General features: G+C 37.6%; 1 protein-coding gene across 1 annotated transcript; it reads left to right on the plus strand.

Annotated features, from left to right (window-relative positions):
• The first annotated feature begins 3,153 nt into the window (after positions 1–3,153).
• LOC143881200 (putative receptor-like protein kinase At3g47110) lies at positions 3,154–8,011 on the plus strand. Its single transcript, XM_077384184.1, has 2 exons — positions 3,154–5,861; positions 7,421–8,011. The coding sequence occupies exons 1-2, from the start codon at positions 3,188–3,190 to the stop codon at positions 7,864–7,866; spliced, it is 3,120 nt and encodes a 1,039-aa protein (XP_077240299.1). The 5' UTR covers positions 3,154–3,187; the 3' UTR covers positions 7,867–8,011.
• Positions 8,012–21,169: the final 13,158 nt, after the last annotated feature.

Genomic DNA, 21,169 nt, shown 5'->3' on the forward strand with positions numbered 1-21,169 from the left:
GTTTATAAGTGGTTTATATAGCTTCTTTGGTTAAGAATCCTCCGTAGTGGTTTATAATCGTAATTAGTGGTTTATTAAGGCTTACCAGTGGTTTAGAGTGTTTATAATTGGTTTATAAGGATTTATAAATGATTTATACAGGGTGAACAGTAGTTTATAGTGTTTATAAGTGATTTATATAGGCTTATAAGTGGTTTAGAGTGTTTACAACTGGTTTATATAGGGTAAACAGTGGTTTATATAAGCCTATCAGTGATTTAGAGTGTTTATAAGTGGTTTATGTAGGCTTATCAGTGGTTTAGAGTGTTTATCATTGGTTTATACTTGGTAAGAAATAGTTTATAGTGTTTATAAGTGGTTTATATAAGCTTATCAGTGGTTTAGAGTGTTTACAACTAGTTTATATAGGGTAAACAGTGGCTTATATAAGCCTATCAGTGGTTTAGACTGTTTATAAGTGGTTTATGTAGGCTTATCAGTGGTTTAGAGTGTTTATACATGGTTTATACAGGGTAAGAAGTAGTTTATAGTGTTTGTAAGTGGTTTATATAGGTTTATCAGTGGTTTAGAGTTTTTACAACTGGTTTATATAGGGTAAACAGTGGTTTATATAAGCCTATCAGTGGTTTAGACTGTTTATAAGTGGTTTATGTAGGCTTATCAGTGGTTTAGAGTGTTTATACATGGTTTATACAGGGTAAGAAGTGGTTTATATAGACTTACCAGTGGTTTTAGAGTGGCTTATCAGTGGTTTATAGTGTTTATAAGTGGTTTATATAACCCTATCAGTGGTTTAGAGTGTTTATAAGTGGTTTATATAGACTTACCAGTGGTTTTAGAGTGTTTATAAGTTGTTTATTTAGGATTACCAATGGTTTAGAGTGTTTATAAGTGGTTTATATTGGCTTAACAGTGGTTTATAGAATTTATAAGTGGTTTATATAGGGTAAGCAGTGGTTCATATTTTCTTGTCATGACTTAGTAGTGGTCTAGAGTGTTTAAAAGTGGCCCGAATTGTCTTAGTAATGGTTTATGTTGTTTTATGGAGATTTAGTAGTGGTTGAAGTTGTGCATAATTCTAAAATGGCTGCTTTACTTGTTAATTGGAATGATTTTTTTCAATTGGTTATTTTGACAATGGTTTAATTTTGTGTAAACAGAAGAACGGTAGAACGAAGAGCTTCTTTTATCTTACACGTCGACGACTTTGTAAAGGATGCGGTATCATTTGAATACATCGGCGGGAAGAAGTTGCCCGTAATTGTGGGTCGAAAAAAAATTGTGAAAAAATTGGAAGCAATTAGGGGTTTAAACCAAACTTTAGGGCTCTAAACCATACAATTCTAAGAAATTAGGGGTTCAAACAAAACTTTACGAATTTAAACAATATATTTCTAAAAAACATAACCAACCTTTAGGGCTTTAAACCATAGATTTCTAAAAAAAAATTAGGGTTTTAGTTGCTGATTTTCCAAACTGAAAGAGAGAGAGTACCAACCCTAACTTATTGGTTTGAGTCTAAACTGATTTGAGAAACTTATAGAGTTTTCTAAACTGATTTTCCAAAATATACGGTTTTCTCAACTAATTTGGGAAAATATAGGGTTTTCTAAACTAAATTTCTAAACCAAACTTGGAGGTTTAAACCAATAATCTGTGAAAAATTTGGGAAAAATTAGGAGTTTAAACCAAACTTTAAGGCTTTAAACCATAGATTTCTAAAAAAATTAGGGGTTTAAACAACTGAAAGGGAGAGACTACCAACCTGTGAGAGGAGGTTCACTCAGAATAAGAGGATACCGGAGAGAGGTGCACGAACCTGAGGGGCATTGTGACCCTCTAATGGACGGTTGGGATCATCCCATGAGAGAAAGAGGGCATTGTGGCCCTCTAATGGACGGTTGGGATCATCCCATGAGAGAGAGAGGGGCATTGTGACCCTCTAATAGACGGTTGGGATCATCCCATGAGAGAGAGGGGGGCATTGTGGCCCTTTAATGGACGGTTGGGATCATCCCATGAGAGAGAGGGGGGGCATTGGGGCCCTCTAATGGACGGTTGGGATCATCCCACGAGAGAGAGAGAGAGGGGGGCATTGTGGCCCTCTAATGGACTGTTGGGATCATCCCATGAGAGAGAAAGAGAGAGGAATTGTGGCCCTCTAATAGACGGTTGGGATCATCCCATGAGAGAGAGGGGGGCATTGTGGCCCTTTAATGGATGGTTGGGATCATCCCATGAGAGAGAGGGGGGCATTGGGGCCCTCTAATGGACGGTTGGGATCATCCCACGAGAGAGAGAGAGAGAGAGAGAGAGAGAGAGAGAGAGAGAGAGAGAGAGAGAGCCCTCTAATGGACTGTTGGGATCATCCCATGAGAGAGAAAGAGAGAGGAATTGTGACCCTCTAATTGATGGTTGGGATCATCCCATGAGAGAGAGAGAGAGAGAGAGAGAGGTGACGGTATTTTAAAAATGAAGGTATTTTTGTCCTAAACCCTTGCAAACCAGTCACCATCACTATAGATTGGTTATTTCCAAGTCTCCCCTCTTCATATGTCATAGTCAGTAGAAAGTCCTTTCATTTGGTCATTTTCCCAAAAACAAAATAGCTAAAACTCTACACACCATGGAAAACTGACTCAAACTTTAAGCATAAAGGATAAGAATAAACAAAACCTATATCCATCCAACTCTGAACAAAGAGGACTCTCACAGTTTTCAAAAATAAAGATAGACTTGGCCGGCTTTAGTGTGGAACCGCTTGTTTGAATTAGAATTCCAACACCACCCACATATTTACACACAGCCACTGGTTTGAATTTCTCATATGCATATTTGTCTCAATTGATATATTTTTCTTCCTAAAGACCGATTCAAACATAGGTAGTATTTTAATAGGGTTTTTATTTAAGATTAGAATTCCATTGTCGGGTATAGCCTAGCTCTCAGTCTTCCTGGCCCACAATGGGAAAATCTCACACGGAAGCTGTTGTATCTATTAATTTGGACAAGCAAGATATTGACAACCATGAATAATGCTTACACAGAGCCAATTCCAAATTACTATGACCAAGACAGCACCTCCTGCCATGGTTCTCTATATATATGTAATAACATTGGGAGAAAGAAATCATGTATTTGCTCGGTGGCACTTAGAAGAGCTCTCACCAAATTGGAGATACCAGGTATGACTCTTTGTGTCTTTTGGTCTTTTATCCTCTTTGCAAATCTCGTCTTTTTCGCTGCCACTGCCACCTCCTTACTAGGAAATGAAACTGACCAAATGGCTTTGCTTGCCTTCAAGCATGGGATAAGCAATGATCCTCTTGGAGCCTTAAGCTCATGGAATCATTCTCTTCATTTCTACGACTGGAAAGGAGTCACTTGTAGTCGCCGGCATCAAAGGGTCACGGTTTTGGACCTTCGTCAGCAAAAATTGATGGGTTTTATATCTCCTTCTATATCCAACCTCACTTTCCTTAGACAAATCAACCTCCAAGAAAACAGCTTCAACGGCCAACTATCCCAAGATATTGGTCGTTTATTCAGATTGCGAATTCTGGATATGAGCCACAATTCCCTTGGAGGGGAAATTCCATCCAATCTCAGCTGCTGTACGCTCCTCCAAGTCATCACTTTAGAGTACAACAATATGCCAGCAAAAATTCCTGTCCAGCTTAGCACTCTCCAGAATCTCAAGGAATTGGATCTAGGTCATAATTCTCTCATAGGAGGCATTCCACCTTCACTAGGGAACCTTTCATCTCTCACTGATCTTCTTCTATATTCCAACCCTTTGGAGGGAAGCATCCCGGGTGAACTCGCCCAAATTCAGAGCCTGGTATCAATTGCCCTTTCTGATAATAAACTATCCGGTACCATTCCTTCCTCTCTTTATAATATCTCGTCCATAGAGAGAATTGCCATGACAAAGAACCAACTATATGGGAGCCTTCCATTCGACATAGGAATCTCTCTCCCTAAACTCCAATTTCTGCTTCTAGGGGCGAACCAATTTACAGGACACTTTCCAATCTCATTATCCAATGCTTCTTGGCTTCAATGTCTTGGATTAGATGACAACCACTTTAGCGGGCCGGTGCCAGAAGATCTTGGTGGCCTACAAGATCTGACCACGATCAATTTATGGGGTAATCAGTTTGGAACTGGAAAAGCCGATGACTTGAGTTTTATCACTTCTTTGACTAATTGTAGTAATCTAGAGAGAGTGGATCTAAGCATGAATCATTTTGGAGGCATATTACCCAGCTCAATAGCCAATCTCTCGACTCACCTGACTTGGCTACAATTAGGAGCTAGCCAAATTGTTGGAAGCATCCCTAGTCACATCGGAAATCTCGTTAACTTACAGTACTTGGGTGTATACAACAGCTTGATCACGGGTACTATTCCAACTTCAATAGGGAAGTTGCGGAGCTTGCAAAGAATGATCATGGAGGGAAATATGCTGTCAGGACAAATCCCATCTTCCATCGGTAATATTACCCAATTAAACCTGCTCGCGTTAGCTGAAAACAACCTGACAGGAAGCATACCTTCAGCCCTTGGAAACTGTAAGAAACTGGAAAAATTGAATCTTTCTAAAAATAACCTTCGTGGTGCCATACCGAGACAAGTCATCGGCCTTTCTTCCCTAACAATAGCACTTGACTTGTCTCATAATTCGTTGACCGGCTCCCTCGGACTAGATGTGGGTAACTTGATACATCTAGCAATTTTGGACGTTTCAAGTAACAAATTATCTGGTGAAATTCCAAGTACCCTTGGTAAATGTGAGACCTTATTAGAACTTTATATGGACGTCAACTCCTTTCAAAGGACCATTCCTTCTTCTTTGAGTGGTTTAAAGGCAATTCAATCCCTTGGTCTTTCATACAACAACTTCTCCGGGAGAATTCCAAAATTTCTAGAGGAGTTGCAGCTTTTGACGTATCTAAACTTGTCATTCAATAATTTACAGGGTGAAGTACCTAAACAAGGGGTTTTTAAAAATACGAGTGCTATCTCAGTCATTGGCAATGACAATCTCTGTGGTGGTATCCCGGAATTAATGTTGGATCCATGCCCCATCCTGGATAATGATAAGAAAAGAAAATCACTTGTTTCTAAAGTGATCGTTCCAGTAGCAAGTGCGGCTTTATGTTTGATTTTCTTTTTTTGTGCCAGTGCGGCTCTTTACTGGTTAAGAAAGTCAAGGAAGAAACCATCCCCCACAACTTCTATAGAGGGTCAACATTTAAATGTTTCCTACATGGAGCTCTTTAAAGCAACAAGTGGGTTCAGTTCGGAAAATTTGATAAGTGTCGGAAGTTACGGGACAGTGTATAAGGGAATTCTTGGAGGTGAAGAAAATATTGTTGCCGTGAAGGTTCTCAACCTTCAATTACGTGGAGCCTCGAAAAGTTTCATGGCTGAGTGCAAAGCACTGAGAAACATTCGTCATCGAAATCTTGTTAAGATCATAACTTCTTGTTCAAGTATGGATTTTGGAGGTAATGATTTCAAAGCTCTTGTCTTTGAGTACCTGCCCAACGGGAGTCTAGAGAAGTGGTTGCATCCAAAACTAGATGAGCAATATAAATTGAGGATTTTGAACTTCAATGAGAGGCTAAACATAGCAATTGATGTTGCTTCTGTGCTAGATTATCTTCACCATCATTGCCATACTCCCATTGCTCATTGTGATCTAAAGCCAAGCAACATTCTTCTTGATGAACACATGAATGCCCATGTGTGTGATTTTGGGTTAGCCCAGCTCTATTCAAGAGTCACTTCTAAGTCCTCTGAAGAGCAAAGCAGTACAATTGGGTTAAAGGGAACAATTGGGTACATCGCTCCAGGTAACTGTTTTATTTGTTTATTCATTCTTTTTATTTTAAGATGAGTTCCATGGAATATTTGGTAGTTTAAAATGGCTAATATTGTACAAAAAGCCTAAATTAACAACTTTCAGCAAAATAAATTAGTAGTTAAAAATATTTGTATATTCAAAAAAGGGAAATGATATCACCACTACCGTATTTTGATGATCGGACTCCTCACATAGGATTATCCAAAGCATCCATTAGATAGGCCACAGCCTAAATAGGTTGTACCCCAAAAATCATTTCCATAGGTTGATCCTAACCCTCCGATCTATAGAGGGTTAGGATCAACCCTTTAATATTCAGTCCCTCTATAGATCGGAGGGTTAGGATCAACCTATGGAAATGATTTTTGGGGCACAACCTATTTAGGCTGTGGCCCATCTAATGGATGGTTTGGATCATCCTATGGTGCGGTTCATACTGTACTCTTTAATAATGTGAGGAGTGCAATCATCAAAATACGGTAATGGTGATATCATTTCTGTAAAATAGATAGGAGTTTTAATTTTGGTATATATAACCAAAATAGATATGCGTATGAAAACCAGAAAGTCACCTAAAAATAGGAAACCCTTTTGGTATATGTAACACTACGATTTCTATATGCAAGTCACGAAATCAGTTAACATGTTAGGATTTGTAGAAAATCTAGCTAGTTAATTATTTCAAAAATGAAGTAAATATCAAGTATTATACAAAAAATGAAAATTGTAAAGTGTCAACTTTTACCTTACTTATGTTACAATAATTCGTTATCGGACTAAGGCTATGTGGATCTTGTGTATGCAATATTGACATACATGTTTCGTTGTAGGATATAAAATAAACCATTAGAATTTTGTCTTGACAGACAACGGCTACCTCTTTACCATCTTTAGGAATAACAAGAATATTTCTATGCGAGCATGTTTTGATAATGGGTAGAAGTCACCTTGTTTTATATTCATTGATTGACGGCTAGATTCTATTCAGTATTTGCTTTTATAATATTGCTAAGAAATTAGAAATTTATTTTTAGTTGTGTAAAATGGGTAGAAATATTCATAGAAGTTTTTTAATTTTTGTGATTTTAGAAACTAAACATAATTTTGCTGAATTATTGCAAATTAAATGCATCCTAAGGTATTTTTGTTAATTTTTCCTAGGAAAATTAATATGAGAGTTTTAATTAACTTTTGTATTGCTTTAGCATGTGGAAGCAACGTCGTGGCTTCCTCTAGCAAAAGCAGATTGAGAAATTTTACTTCCATTGATGAGTCTATAGGTTTATGTTAAAAAAAATAAAGTTGAATTAAATTGGATAATGACTGAAGTGCCGGAATTTATGGGTAGCAATACAGACCCAATTTGTATTAAATTTTACTTCAGTCATGGATTGTAGGTCATCTACTAATTCATCAGTAATAAATTGAATCATTTATTTCATTAAGCTAAAATTTCCCCTTCTTGTTTCTGAAAACCATGTCTCCTATATGCTTTCTAAATGGTATAAAGCTTCCATTATCATACCAAGAGTATATGTGAAATTGCAGAATATGGGAGAGGTGGCCATGTTTCTACATCCGGAGACGTGTATAGCTATGGGATTCTTCTATTGGAGTTATTCACTGGAAAGTGCCCTATAGATGACATGTTTAGGGATGGCCTAAGCCTTCATAAATTTGCTGAGATGGCTTTTCCTGATCGAACGATGGAGATTCTAGATCCATTACTACAATTAGAAGATGAGGAAGAAAGAAGTGCCAACGATGCTAGGAGTTACAGAGATAAGATGCAGCGGTTACGAGCATGCTTGGTGTCTTTGGTGAGGATTGGAATTGCGTGTTCTACAGAATTGCTGAGAGAACGAATGCAGATGGGAGATGTTTCTAAGGAAATGTATGCGATTAGAGAGAGATTTCGAGCTGTTGGGATCCATGGAGAGAAACAAAACAGGGCCTTATTAAATGGTGAAGGTCCATCTTACCTCTCCAATTAATGAGGATGAATATGCTTTTCTCTATAGGAAACCTTTATGCGATGAAAGCTTTTCTGCATGTCCATGAAATAATAATTATCATTTCAATTAAACGTTTGTGTTGTAAACTTATAATCTAGTGCAAGATTATGTGTTTTGTGGGTAGTAGTACAATTCGTAGTTGTCGCCTTCTCAATAATATTCTAGTTTTCTCATATTTGTGACTTTTCCTTCTATTTTATATGCCAAGTTCATTCTGGTGTAGGATCCTTCCCTTAGTATTGGCCCTTCATTTTACAGCTTGCTTGTTGTCGTATCCCAAGCTTCTTATGTGCAGTACGCCTCCTTCTATAGGGTGTGCCTCCTATGTGGTACATTCCTGGAGAAAATGGTTATGCATATTGTTACAAAGTTTGGATTTGAGATTAACCTTGCAAGTCGTAAAAATAAAAAAAAATAAAAATAATATTAAATAATTTCAAAATAAAAAATGGAAAAAAAAACTAGCAAAATTTCCATAAAGCTTACATAAAGTTTCAAAAAATCACTTATTTTTGGTAGTTACTAAAATTACTTACTCTTGCCTAAATATTTTTTCTACTAATTTTTACCTTTCTGAAGCATGGACTGTTGCTATAAATGTTATTATATTTTGTTTGTTAAGAGTACATTATATCTAATGCGCGAGAGTAAGTATAGACAGGCAATTTGTTTAGATTAGGATTGGTAAAAGCATGGAGAAAGTCAATTTTTATCTATCTTAAGTACCTAATCTAACCAAACTACCTCTCATCTAATCCTTGATGATCTAATGGTGAGATCGCTCTCTAACATCGTTGGCACACACCATACATGCAAGACTTTGTGGTGATTAGTTTTTTTATTTTCTGTTTGACAACCACTAGATTGCATTTTGGCTTTGGCTCATTCTTTATCTGATGATTTCATCAATGGATTACACAGCCCAAACAATGTTGTACCAAAGGCAAAGAATGCAAGTAGCAGCGGCCAACTAGATCTATAGACATGATCACCTTAGTATCACATTTAAGTTCGTATGGACAATGTTACAGTAGATAAAGTAACATTGTCATGTTATGAAGGGTTTTCGTCATTGTTTAGTGTTTATATGTTTCTATAAATGAGTTTATCTTTATTCAAACTCAGAAAAGGGACAAACAGGCATAAGGAATGTTTAAAATAATTTTATTCAAGTGACAGGTGATTTTAAGGCGGCCAACCTTCCACTTCGAATCTGATCAACCTAATTACTGGTCTCAATCCATTCGAATTCATTATTGGTCTCAATCCATTCGAATTCATTATTGGTCGTTTTTGTAGTGACTCTAAGATGTATTTTCTGATTATACTTCACGATCTATTCCGAATCCAACTGTTCAATAGAGTGTCCTAGGTCCTACATGCCTTGTATATATTTAGGGCAAAGAGTTAGGGGAGGGAAGAGGGAAAACATTAGAGAGTGAGAGGGAGGAATCACCACAAATGAAAAGTGTTAACCCAAAGATTCAATATTTACCTAGGTTTTGTTGACTCACAAACCCAAATTGATTAACTAGACTAATGTGCTTTGTAAGTGTTTGTGTATATGACAGGATATTGATGAGATAACAACTTGCACAAGTATCAAAGTCAATCTTTAAGATGAACCATTAACGGTGACCCACTCCAGAACTTAATTGAAGATATTCAAAGAGTTGAGGAAGTAAAATGGACAAGTCAAAGAAAAGGAGTTCATATGCAAGTCAAAGAACCAAGGTGGACTACTAATGAAGAATTGGAGTCTAAGAGGGGAGTTTATGCTTAAAATGTACTATCCATTCTACCTTAGGATACCAAGGTTTAAAGGCACATTTTCAAGTCCCAATGTTTTTAAAAGTGAAGTTAAATCCAAGCCCTTAAACGTTGGAAATCATTAAAATGGTTTTAAAACAAAAAAGTTTAAAATTTCCGTTCCTCGGTTGACCGCACCTCACGGTCTACCGCGAGATCACTAGAAGAAAACAAAATAGAAACAAATTGTTCTTAGTCGGTCTACCCAACCCGCTCAGTCTACTAACCTCGGTCGACTGCGGCATAGGTCTACCGCGAGCACCAAAGTTGGTTTTTTAAAATAACCCAATGACTAGTTGGGCGGTAGAGACCTCTCGGTCTACCACGAGAGACGTTGACAGTGCGAAACAGGTAGTCTTTCTTTACACACACACACATATATATCTACTACTATATAGCAGAAGAGAAAATAATGAATTTTTTGAATTATTTGAAAACTTTGTCGTTTTAACACGTCCCAGCCGTTCCACTCTATCCATCTACCCCTCTAAAACTTCACAATTCCTCCCTCATCCCAATCTACATGTCTCCCCCCCTCTCTCTCTCTCTCTATTATTGGTAAAATCGTCCCTCCCAGTTTCTCTCATTTTTAACAATTTCTTTCTAATACATGCCCTCTCTATAGTCAGAGATATTTTTGGACACTTCTATCTTCGTCTGGATTTTCTCCCTATTTCTATCACAACTCAGGAGAGAATCGATGGCTCTCTCTCTCTCTCTCTCTATATATATATATATATATATATATGAGGAAACTGTTGGTGAGCTTAAGCTCACCAAACTTATGGTGAGCTAGCTTGCCCAATCACATGGGTCCCACATTTTGGGGAGTGATCCAAACCATTCATTTGCAAGGCCTTATCATAGATAGGGGGTGTACCAAAAATCAACTCCATAGGATCATCCTAACCCCTCCATTTGTGGAGGACAAAAATGGGGCAGATTTGTGTCTGTCCATTTTTGTCCTCCACAAATGGAGGGGTTAGGATGATCCTATGAAGCTGATTTTTGGTACACCCCCCATCTATGTAAGGGACTTTCAAATGAATGCTGTGGATCACCCTAACAAAGTGGGCCCCCATGTGATTGGGCAAGCTAGCTCACCATAAGTTTGGTGAGCTTAACAGTTTCCTCATATATATATATATATATATATATATATATATATATATATATATGATTTTGGGCATTTACTACTGCAATGAATGCTTTTATTTTCAACCCAAAGCACATACAAACTTGAAAATTCATTTGAGATTTGATGGTCTCTCTTTGCAAACCCCAAGTGACATTGAATCAAACTTTTGGAGTTTGGATCAAGCCTTCAACTTGTAATCTTTGAAAGATTCTTTGAGGGGTTCTTCACTGTTCAACAAGCCCACTAGGAGGCAAATTTATTGTATCTTCTTCTTCTCTTCATCAAAGCTGTAAGTGGTGGAAAGGTCACCCTAGTTAAACCTCTTGGAGCTTGGAGCTCGGCTTTTACATGGCTCGGATCTGGCCCTCAAGAGAATCAAGATAGTGGAACCCTCAAGAAGATATACTAGAGAAGAGTGGAGTAGGCCTCATAGTTGATGACCGAACCACTATAAAATTTGGGGTCAAAGCTTCTTCACTTTGTCTCTTATATTCTTCTTTCTATCTCTCTTGGTGAACGGTAATACCTTTCCTTTATCATTTTCTTTTCATTTCTAATTAACAAGGGTAAGATTGTTTTCAAAATTAATTATTTGCAAGTTTTTAATAAACCCAATTCACCTCCCTCTTGGGTTGCCTAGAGGGATTTCAAAAGAGGCAATGAAATGGTTGTCATTGATTAAGGTTTTCAAATTTTGCAACATTTTGATTTGTGAAAAGACATAAATGGAAAAAATATGAGTATTATTTTCATACCATTTCGATCTAAGATTGAACCATCAGATTTTGTGGCTATGTCTTTGTCGTGATCATAATTAATTAATTCTGGACCTCAGAATACGGACCAAATGTTAAGCCCAATTCCTATCAATTGATGTTGTCTCGGTACATTGCCACAAAAAGAAATATAGTACTGGCGTTGGACTAAATCCCACGTCAAAAGGTAGAAAGTCCGTTGCTATAGTCATTTGGCAAGGGATATCAGTCCGTCAAAATAGAAGGCATCGCAAAAGTGGTAGAACGGCAGATGAGGTGGCGGTTATATATCCAGAGGAGCGAGTAGATGAGATATATTGTCATCATACGATCCGAGGATGATAGTTTTTCCTAGATAAGATTCCACTTATGTGTTAAGTGTGAAACTGTTTTATATTACTATATTAGTCTTAGAGACCTTGAAGTGTTTCTCAAGAACAATGTATCACTCTTTTAAGTCCTAACAAATTTTTTTGCGCCCCGAGACATTTGTGAAGAATTTCGGGCTTAAAAAAAATTAATGGTTCTCCTTTCCTTCATTAGATGTGAAATGACAGATACACAAAAATTTCTAATGCTTGTGGAAGCTATGTGTGAATATTAATTTCGAGAAAGCAAGACAAAAAGAGAAAATACTTGATTGTAACACCTCAACCCCGCTGTGTAAATATTGTCTGGTTCCGAGTTTTTCACCCTCTCTGCTTTTGTTTTTCAGCAGCACTAACCGTGCCCTTGGAGATGCTGAAAACACGTCTACACAGGGAGATGAAGTACGCACATATATAGCCCATAAACTTTTCCTCCCTTTCTGATGTGGGATCTTACAATGCGGTTTTCTTAGAAATTGGCAATATGCTACTTTTACGGATTTCATGAGAAGTTTTCACTATCTTTGAGGTTATGTTTACAAGAGTTTCTCCCTGACACTCCTCTTTGAATCCAAAATTGTTTCTTATTCTCTTAACCATAATGCGAAACCTCCCCAAGGTAGTATCAATTCAAAACAACTCCAGAAACATCTCCATCCCTCTCATTAATTGGGGAAAAGTGTACAAAAACATATAACCTAATCCAAAATGAAGTTAAGACTGGTCCAGAGGTTGAGGTGAGTCTTTCTGCTTTGCAAACAGAGGTAACGATCAGGTCAAGTCCACAAGGAGGTCCACAAGTAAGTCAAGTCTAGTGATATATTGGGAAAGAAATACATGCATGTTCATTCATATATCAGTCCTGCTCGTGCGTCTTCCGAGTCAACAAACAAGTCAAGTCACATAGAAAGACACGCATGGTCAAACAGGCCCTGTCCGGCAGGGCCCACAAAACAGTGGAATGCGGACCAGGCACAGCATGACATGGCATTATTTTCAAATTGGCCGGGCCGGCACGGCCCATGAATTCCGAGATGTCTGCATGGGATGGCCCACTTGGGTCATGCACATGTTTTTTCTAAATAAAATTATTTGATAGAGCACAATTAAATACTAAAGAAAGAAGAATCAAGACCCAAAATCGAGTCACATACCTTGGAGATCAATTCCTCCTCTCTCTAAATCCTCCACTTCTCCCAAAATGTCCACACATCTCCCTCTAGGATTGTTTTCTCTAGGATTTTTGGTCTCATGTTTATATTTATAGATCCACTTAAGAGTCCTAATTCAACTCAAATTTTAGAAACCCTAATTAGATACGATTGCACTTGACCAAACTACCCCTCCCTTGAACGTATTTTCATTTGGGGGCGTTTTGGGGTCTTTCAATGCCTGCTTTCAGAGAGGCTTCCACAATCCAATCTTTGAGCAAGAACAACGTAATCTTGTTTGTTTCTTCTTGGGCCCGGTTCATTTTGGATTTTGAGAACTGATTGTTGACGCCAAAACTGATTATTGTGCCAAAAATTGTTTAAATTTGAGTAAAATAATCAGTTGTGGACTCAAAATCAATTTCCAAAATGATTAGCGATCACTAATTATTTTATGGGTGTTATCAACTAATTATTACCTGGATGATCTAGGCATGTTCTGAAACTATAAAGATGACGTATTGGGAAAGCTTCTCAAGGTGTCAAGACCAGAGAAGCAGGATTCATACCTGGAGTTGGAGATTCGCGAATCCCCAAATCGCGAATCCGAACCGTGATTCAATTCGAATCCCCGATTCTGGAGAACCCCGATTCCCAATTTTGGGAAACCCTGATTCCCACTTTATAGGAACCCCGATTCCCAGGAGATTCCCTGCGAATCCCCAGCGAATCCCAACTCCCCACGACTCTCAGTGATTCCCCGGCGAATCCCCGACAATTCCCCGACGATTCCCCTGCGAATCCCTGTCGACTCTCTGGCAAACCCACGATTCCCCCTTCCCACCATCCCAGGAGCCTTCGATTCCCGCTTTCGAATCCCGAATCGAATCCCGCTTTCGATTCCCGCCTTGGCAACCTTGGTCAAGACATTAGAAAACTACAAATTTACTAATTTAGGCCTCACAAAATTCACTTGCTGGGTCTCGGAGCTCAATAGGTGAGAAGTTTGGTTCCTCAACCAAGAAGTCGGAGGTTCACTCTCAGCTTACCTACAAAAAAAAAATATATGCCAATTGTTTCAAGATCAAATCAACATTTTTATTTTACGGCTACATTGGGATATAATTTTTATCAAATTTCAAATGGCATATTAATTAAGGTAGGTTGGCTCATTCTTTCAGATAGTTAAATAGTTATAGGGTTTTTGTCAATTTTTCCTTTGGAATAAGTGTTATTTGTAATTTTACTGCAGGAATTAGTATCGACACCCATAAATTTACTCACACCACTCCGTCAAATTCTTAAATGCATATGAGTTTGTCTTATTTGATATATTTTTCTTCGTAATGACCGATTCAGACATAGTTGCGATTGTAATAGGGTTGGTATTGAAGACGAGAATTTCATTGTTGAGTATAGCTTGCTTTCATGGTCTTCGTGACCCACAATGGCAAAAATCTAACACCACAACTATCAGATCGATAACTGCCTACACAGAGTCGAATTTCCATAATAACATGACCATGACAATACTCCTTGCCATGGCTCTAACGGCAACTCAAGACGAGAATTTCATGGTTGACTAAGTTGCTCTTGTGCCATAGAGATAAGGAGGCAATGCATCTACATTTCCCTATATATGGGAAATAATATTGGGTGAAAGGAATCATGTGTTTTTCTTAGCACTAGAAGAGCTCCAAACAACCACGTGTGACTCTTTGTATCTTTTGGTCATTCATCATCTATGCAAATCACGCCTTCTACATGGCCACTGCCACCACCTTATTAGGAAATGAAACTGATCGAATGGCTTTGCTTGCATTTAAGCATGTCATAAGCAAACGATCCAATTGCATCCTTGAGCTCATGGATCCATTTTCTTCATTTCTGCAATTGGAATGGAGTCGCTTGCAGTCGCAGGCAACAAATGGGCACCGTTTTGGACCTTAGTGGACAAGAATTGGAGGGTTTTATATTTTTGTTGAATTTGAGAGCAAAAATGATACAAAACAAGAAGTAAATAAAAATACCTTTTTTCTTAAAATCAAGAACACAGGAAAAGTGTACGGTTTTTTCTTTCTATTTTTCTCATTCCTCATTATCAAAATAACCCAAACTAGCCTTTAAAATGGGCTTACAGCACGTTTGACCATACCACACAAAACTCAGACTAAACGATTCAATACTGTGTGATAAAGCAGAGTACCTACAAAAATCTCTACGCAAACAAAGAAAACCGAAATACCACTTTCATACTAATTCTAAAATATTTAAACTTTGGCTTAGTTGGGCCCACTGTTTGGATTACTCGTTCCAACAATATGTCAATATCTCCCTAAATATCCAACCTCACACCTTAGGCTCTGTTCTGTTGCGTCACTTCTGTAGGAAAGGAAAAGGAAAAATGCTCCTTTTTTGCTAAAAGGCAGAAATTTGGTCGTTCTGTTAACATTAACATTAAGGAATAAATACCAATGAGGGACAAACGTTAGGCGACATTCTTAGGAACAAATACCAATGGGGGACAAACATTAGGAACAAATACCATGTTTTTCAGAAATTATCAACGAGGGACAAAAGAGGTCTTGTCGGTAAAAGCTGGAGGAAAATGCCCTTTGGCATTTACTACACGTTTTGTTTTTTCCCTCTTCTTTTACTTTTCCATTATCACATTTTTGATTTTTTACACCACTAATCAGTTTCCTCCTTGTTCAGCCACCATTGTTGCTGGCAAATCTTAAAAACTTGAATGTTGAGTTCTTACCATCTATCTCTCTGTATGATTCTGCACTATTTTTCATTCATCTGTTTCTGATTTATCTTGTTTAGGGTTTAAGCGGTTTGTATTTTAGGGTGTTTTCTTGAGATAATGCATGGATGGCTTCACTCACTTTTTGGAAGACAAGTGGTTGTATAAGAAAAAGTTGATGTAATACAAGAATGGATGGCTACACATTTTTTGATTTACTTAATTTTTTTTCGTAATACACAAATTGTGATGTAATACATGAAGCACATTTAATGAAAACAACATCCATTTCTTTTGTTATTTCTATCATGAGCAGAATTGTAAAGCCATTAGAAGAGTTGCTATAGGCACTAGGTTTCGTAGCATAAGGGGTTTAACAACTCTCTAGAAGGGGGTTAGCAACTCTCAAAAGTAGGGTTACCAATTTTCGAATGGGCTTATCAAGTGCTTGAAAATTGGCCGAGGGTACTGGAGTTTTGGAAGGGGGTTTTCAAGTCTCTAGAATTGGGGTTAACTAGTATAAAAATAGGGTTACCAATTTCCGAATGGGGTTATCAAGTCCCTGAAAATTGGCCAAGGGTACTGGAGTTTTGGAAGGGGGTTTTCAAGTCTCTAGGATTGGGGTTATCTAGTATAAAAAATGAGGTTGCCAATTTCCAAATGGGCTTATCAAGTCTTTGAAAATTGGTCGAGGGTACTGGAGTTTTGGAAGGGGGTTATCTAGTATCAAAATGGGGTTACCAATTTCCGAATGGATTTATCAAGTCCCTGAAAATTGGCCGAAGGTCCTAGAATTTTGAAAGGGGGTTTTCAGGTATTTGGGATTGGGGTTATTTAGTATCAAAATGGGGTTACCAATTTACGAATGGGCTTATCAAGTTCCTTAAAATTGGCTGAGGGTACTGGAGTTTTGGAAGGGGGTTTTCCAAGTCTCTGGGGTTGAGGTTATCCAGTATCAAAATGGGGTTACCAAATTTCGAATGGGCTTATCAAGTTCTTTATGAACACGTTTTTACTTTCTGCATCAAGTCCCTTATGAACACGTTTTTACTTTCTGTTTTTTTCACTCGTTCATTTTCACCGTTTTTCTCTTTCTACCCTATGATTCATCTTCATCATCCTCCATTAAAAGGGAAAAGGAGAAATGCAAAACCCTAAAACAAATGAAAAACAGAACCTAGATATAGAGAGATAGATGGGAATGAACTCACGTTTCAAGTTGTCGAGCTTTCCTGCCTCCAATGGTGGCTAAATGATGAAGAAGATGTCTGGTAGGGTAAAAAGACAAAGTTGAAAATGGAAAAGCAAAAAAAAGGGAAAGAAGAGAAAAGAGGGAAAAGTAGAAAAGCAAAACGTGTTGCTTAAGAAAAGGGCATTCTCGTCCACCTTTTACTGACAAGACCTCTTTTGTCCGTCGTTGATAATTTCTGAAAAGCATGATCTGTTGATAATTCCGCCTAATTTTTGTCCCCCACTGGCAATTGGTCCTAACATTAATTTAGAAACGGAAAATGACGTGGATTAAATTTCCTTCTACCAAAGTTCGTCTCCTGGCAACGGATTTTGGTCATTTTCTACGGATTTTATCTATTTTAATTTTTGCAACCCCATCAGTTTATGCGAGATGAAAGCCAAAGAAGAAAAGAGAGTTTTTGGACAAAACTAAGAAGAGAAGAGGGGTTCTGCAAAAACTACGAAGAGGAGGGTTTTCTGTCAGAGAAGAGTGTTTTTTGGATAAAGCAAAAGCAAAGAAGAGAAGAGGGCTTTTGCATAGAATAAAAAAAAGAAGAGTTTCTGTACAGAGAGGGCTTTTGCAGGGAAAAAAAAGAAGAGGAGGGTTTCTGCAAAGAAGAAAAACGAAGAGAAAAGTGTTTTTGCAGAGATAAAAAAAATGAAGAAAAGGGTTTGTTAATAAAAATTTTTTGCAGAGAACAAAAACAACGAAAAGAGGGTTTCTACAAAGAAGAAAAACGAGGAAGAGGGTTTGTTCAGAGAGAATTTTTGGTTTCCTTCAGCTAAGATTTTAGTTTTAAAAGTGGCAAAATGGCTAAATTAGTTTCTGATTTTTGCCGTAAGGAGTCGGATGTCTTGTTTCTGCAATAAAAAATGGTGAAATGAGTTTCTGATTTCTGCCATAAGGAATTGAGTTTCTGATTACTTTAATACCATGGCCGAAATCTGCAATCAGAAATGGCGAAATGGGTTTCTTTTAGGGGCATCATCGTGTTCATGCCTTTCGGATTCAGAAATGGCCAAATGAGTCTTTTCCTTTTCTCTGATAACATAACAGAACACATTATAAATTTTTTATTTTCTTTTTCTTTTATTTTTCCTTTATATTTTGCCACATCATTTCCGAGGGAATCCAACTAACCGAATGCAACAGAACACACCCTTAGGGAAATCAACCTTCAAGAAAACAGCTTCAGCGGCCAAGTTTCCAAAAATATTGGCCATTAACTCAGATTGCGAGCTCTTAATATGATCATTACTTCTCTTGGAGGGGAAATTCCATCCAATCTCACCCGTTATGTGGATCTCAAAGTCATAAATTTAAGGAACAACAATCTCACAGGAAAAGTACCTATCGAGCTTAGCACTCCCCATAATCTCAAAGCTATTGTGATGGTAATAAACTATCTAGTACAATTCCTGTTGGATGGGTTTTCACCCAGGGTGAAATAGCTACGCGCAGCGGAACTAGAAATCACGTAGAACAAAAAGTTTTCTCGCCGATTTCTCCCATTAACCTAGGATCCAGATGATATAATGATGATTCAAATAAAAATATAAGACATAAAAATACCTTTGTGACTGATCGTAATAACAGCCTCTGCTTGATCTACTCCTCGAACGGCCATGAACGATCCGATCGCCGCGAACCCGCAAGTTGAACCGATGGATTCCTTCAAGTTGTGCGAAGGTAAATAGAATTACTCTTATTCAATTATAGGTGCTGATCATATCAGGACCTTATATGGGAAAAACGAAAATTCTTGAAGAAGCTTTTAATGTTGTTTTGTTTTGAAAAAAAAAAAAGAAGAAACAAGAGAGGAGAAGAGAGAGAAGCTTTGGCCGTTTTTAGGAGAATAGTTTTTCGGCATGAATTCCAGCCTTCCTTTCTGTAGAAAATTGGATATGTTGCTTTGTTTGAAAGTTTGGTTGCTAATTTTTCTCCAAGAAAATCTCCTCTAAAATCTCCTCCATATTCTCTCTTTAAATATTTACTTTTCCTACTTTCTCAACAAATAAATAGTAAAATAATACTTGAAATAATAATTAAATATGTAAATGTAAGTGAAATACGTGATCCCCTAAAGGGATTCACGTTTTCACATGTGGGGCCCACCCCAGTGCAAAAACCCAAATCGTTTTTTCACTTTCCAAATTGAATTCCCGTTATAAATTGATTTGTTTTTCTCATAGTAATTGCGTAGGTTTTATTGATGATCGGAAAAGCACAACGAGCTATTGTTTTAACCTTGGATCGGATGTCATAGCTTGGGCATCCAAGAGGCAACTTACTACAGCGCTCTCAAGTACGGAAGCCGAGTATATCGCTGCTACAACTATTGCTTGTCAAACAATTTGGCTACGAAGGATTTTATGAGATTTGAAGGAAGAACAAAGCGGGCCTACGCGGATGTTTTGTGACAATAAATCCACAATATCATTAATAAAGAATCCAGTTCATTAAGGGAGAACGGAACACATTGAGATTCGTCATCATTTCATTAGAGAAATCACAACCAAAGATGAGGTGGAACTAAAGCATTGCAACACCGAAGATTAAGTGGCGGATATTTTTACCAAAGCATTGCCAAAAGACAAGTTCAAAAAATTTCGTCATATGATGGGAGTACAAACAACCCACATAGTTTGAATTAAGGGGGCGTGTTGGAGATCTAATTCAAATTGTGGCCGGAGCCCACCTAAAGCCATGTGTTTCTATTCTTCTAGAGAACAAAGAGTCTAAGAGTCCTTTTTCTTGTTTACTATTAGTTGTTATTATCTCTTAGCTATTCAATAGGAAGAGAAGTTTATCCTATAGAGGTTATGTGAACTAGGATTCTAAAGAGAGTGAAAAATGTGTGAGTAACAGTGCTCGTGAGATTTAGGTAACTAATAGTAGCATAGGTTTTTTGGGTTATGGTGTTGCTTATATAAAGTAACTTTCTTTATGTTATTTCTATGGTTTTTTGGATGAATGAAAGATAAGAAAATTTAGTGAAAGACGAAAGGAACGTTCTCTTTCTACTGTGTTCTTGTTTTCAAGGAAAAAGCTTATGTTATTTGATTTTTGACTTATATTATTTGTTCTTTGGTTTATAAAAAATTCCGACAACCTATCCTAGTTTGTAAGTATCAATTCAATTACTTGTGTTTAGTTTTAAAGTGTCACATTTTCCATCCTTCTTCAAGAATGCCATTACAAAATGGAACATATCCAAATAAAATTAGCAATAGATGCATAAATAGCGAAGGATGAGCTAACCTTCATTTACTTAGAAAATACAATAGAATGAAAGCAAATGTGCCATGCTACATACATCACATGCGCCTATGATACAAGAATGACCAACAACTTGAAATTAGAATTCTTGGTCATTAGATTATCAGTTCCACATAACCAAATTGCTCAAAAAGAACTTTTGGAGTAATTGGAATAATTCACCCCCGCTTGAAAACACTCGACGTCATGTTTAAGCCATTATCCTCCAAATCTAATTATTAAGCGCCGCATCAATCTCCTATTATTTATTCCTCCTTTTTTTTTGTGATCCCTAACAAGATGCTTAGTCATAAAAAGGGCTCTCGAAGGCACTCTAAGATCCATGGGTGTCTTCTCATGGATGAGGGCTTCGAGTAGTGCTAACTTTGTATGAAAGTCTTCACTTGTTGTTGAAGTTCTTTGTTTTTTGCAGTTACATCAGGCTGACCGACGTTAAGTGCAGCGACTTCTTCATCCCGCCTTGCATTCGTCGAAGATCCCTTGTGCTCTGATAGCTACTGATGCAGGGAGCGTGGAGAGGAAAGACCAAGATAAAGATCAACACAAGCATTAACTAAGATAATCTTGTGGGGGTTGGAAAACCCATGCCATGGTTTTGGAGAAAAACTCCATCATAAAAGGTGAAAGGAGCCAAGCTCTTTCACCCATGTGAAAAAGCCAATGCTCTCTTCACAGGTGATAGCCCAAAAATAAACTTTGTTCAATCTTTTTTTTCCTTTGCTCGTGCCATTACATTATATAGAGAGCCAAAATGATACCGTTTGGATCGACGAAATGCAATCCTTTGGGTTGTGGAGGG

This window comes from Tasmannia lanceolata, unplaced genomic scaffold (genome assembly GCF_043159265.1).
Source record: "Tasmannia lanceolata isolate RefF3 unplaced genomic scaffold, GAP_Taslan_0.1 ptg000007l, whole genome shotgun sequence".
Classification (NCBI taxonomy): Eukaryota; Viridiplantae; Streptophyta; class Magnoliopsida; order Canellales; family Winteraceae; genus Tasmannia; species Tasmannia lanceolata.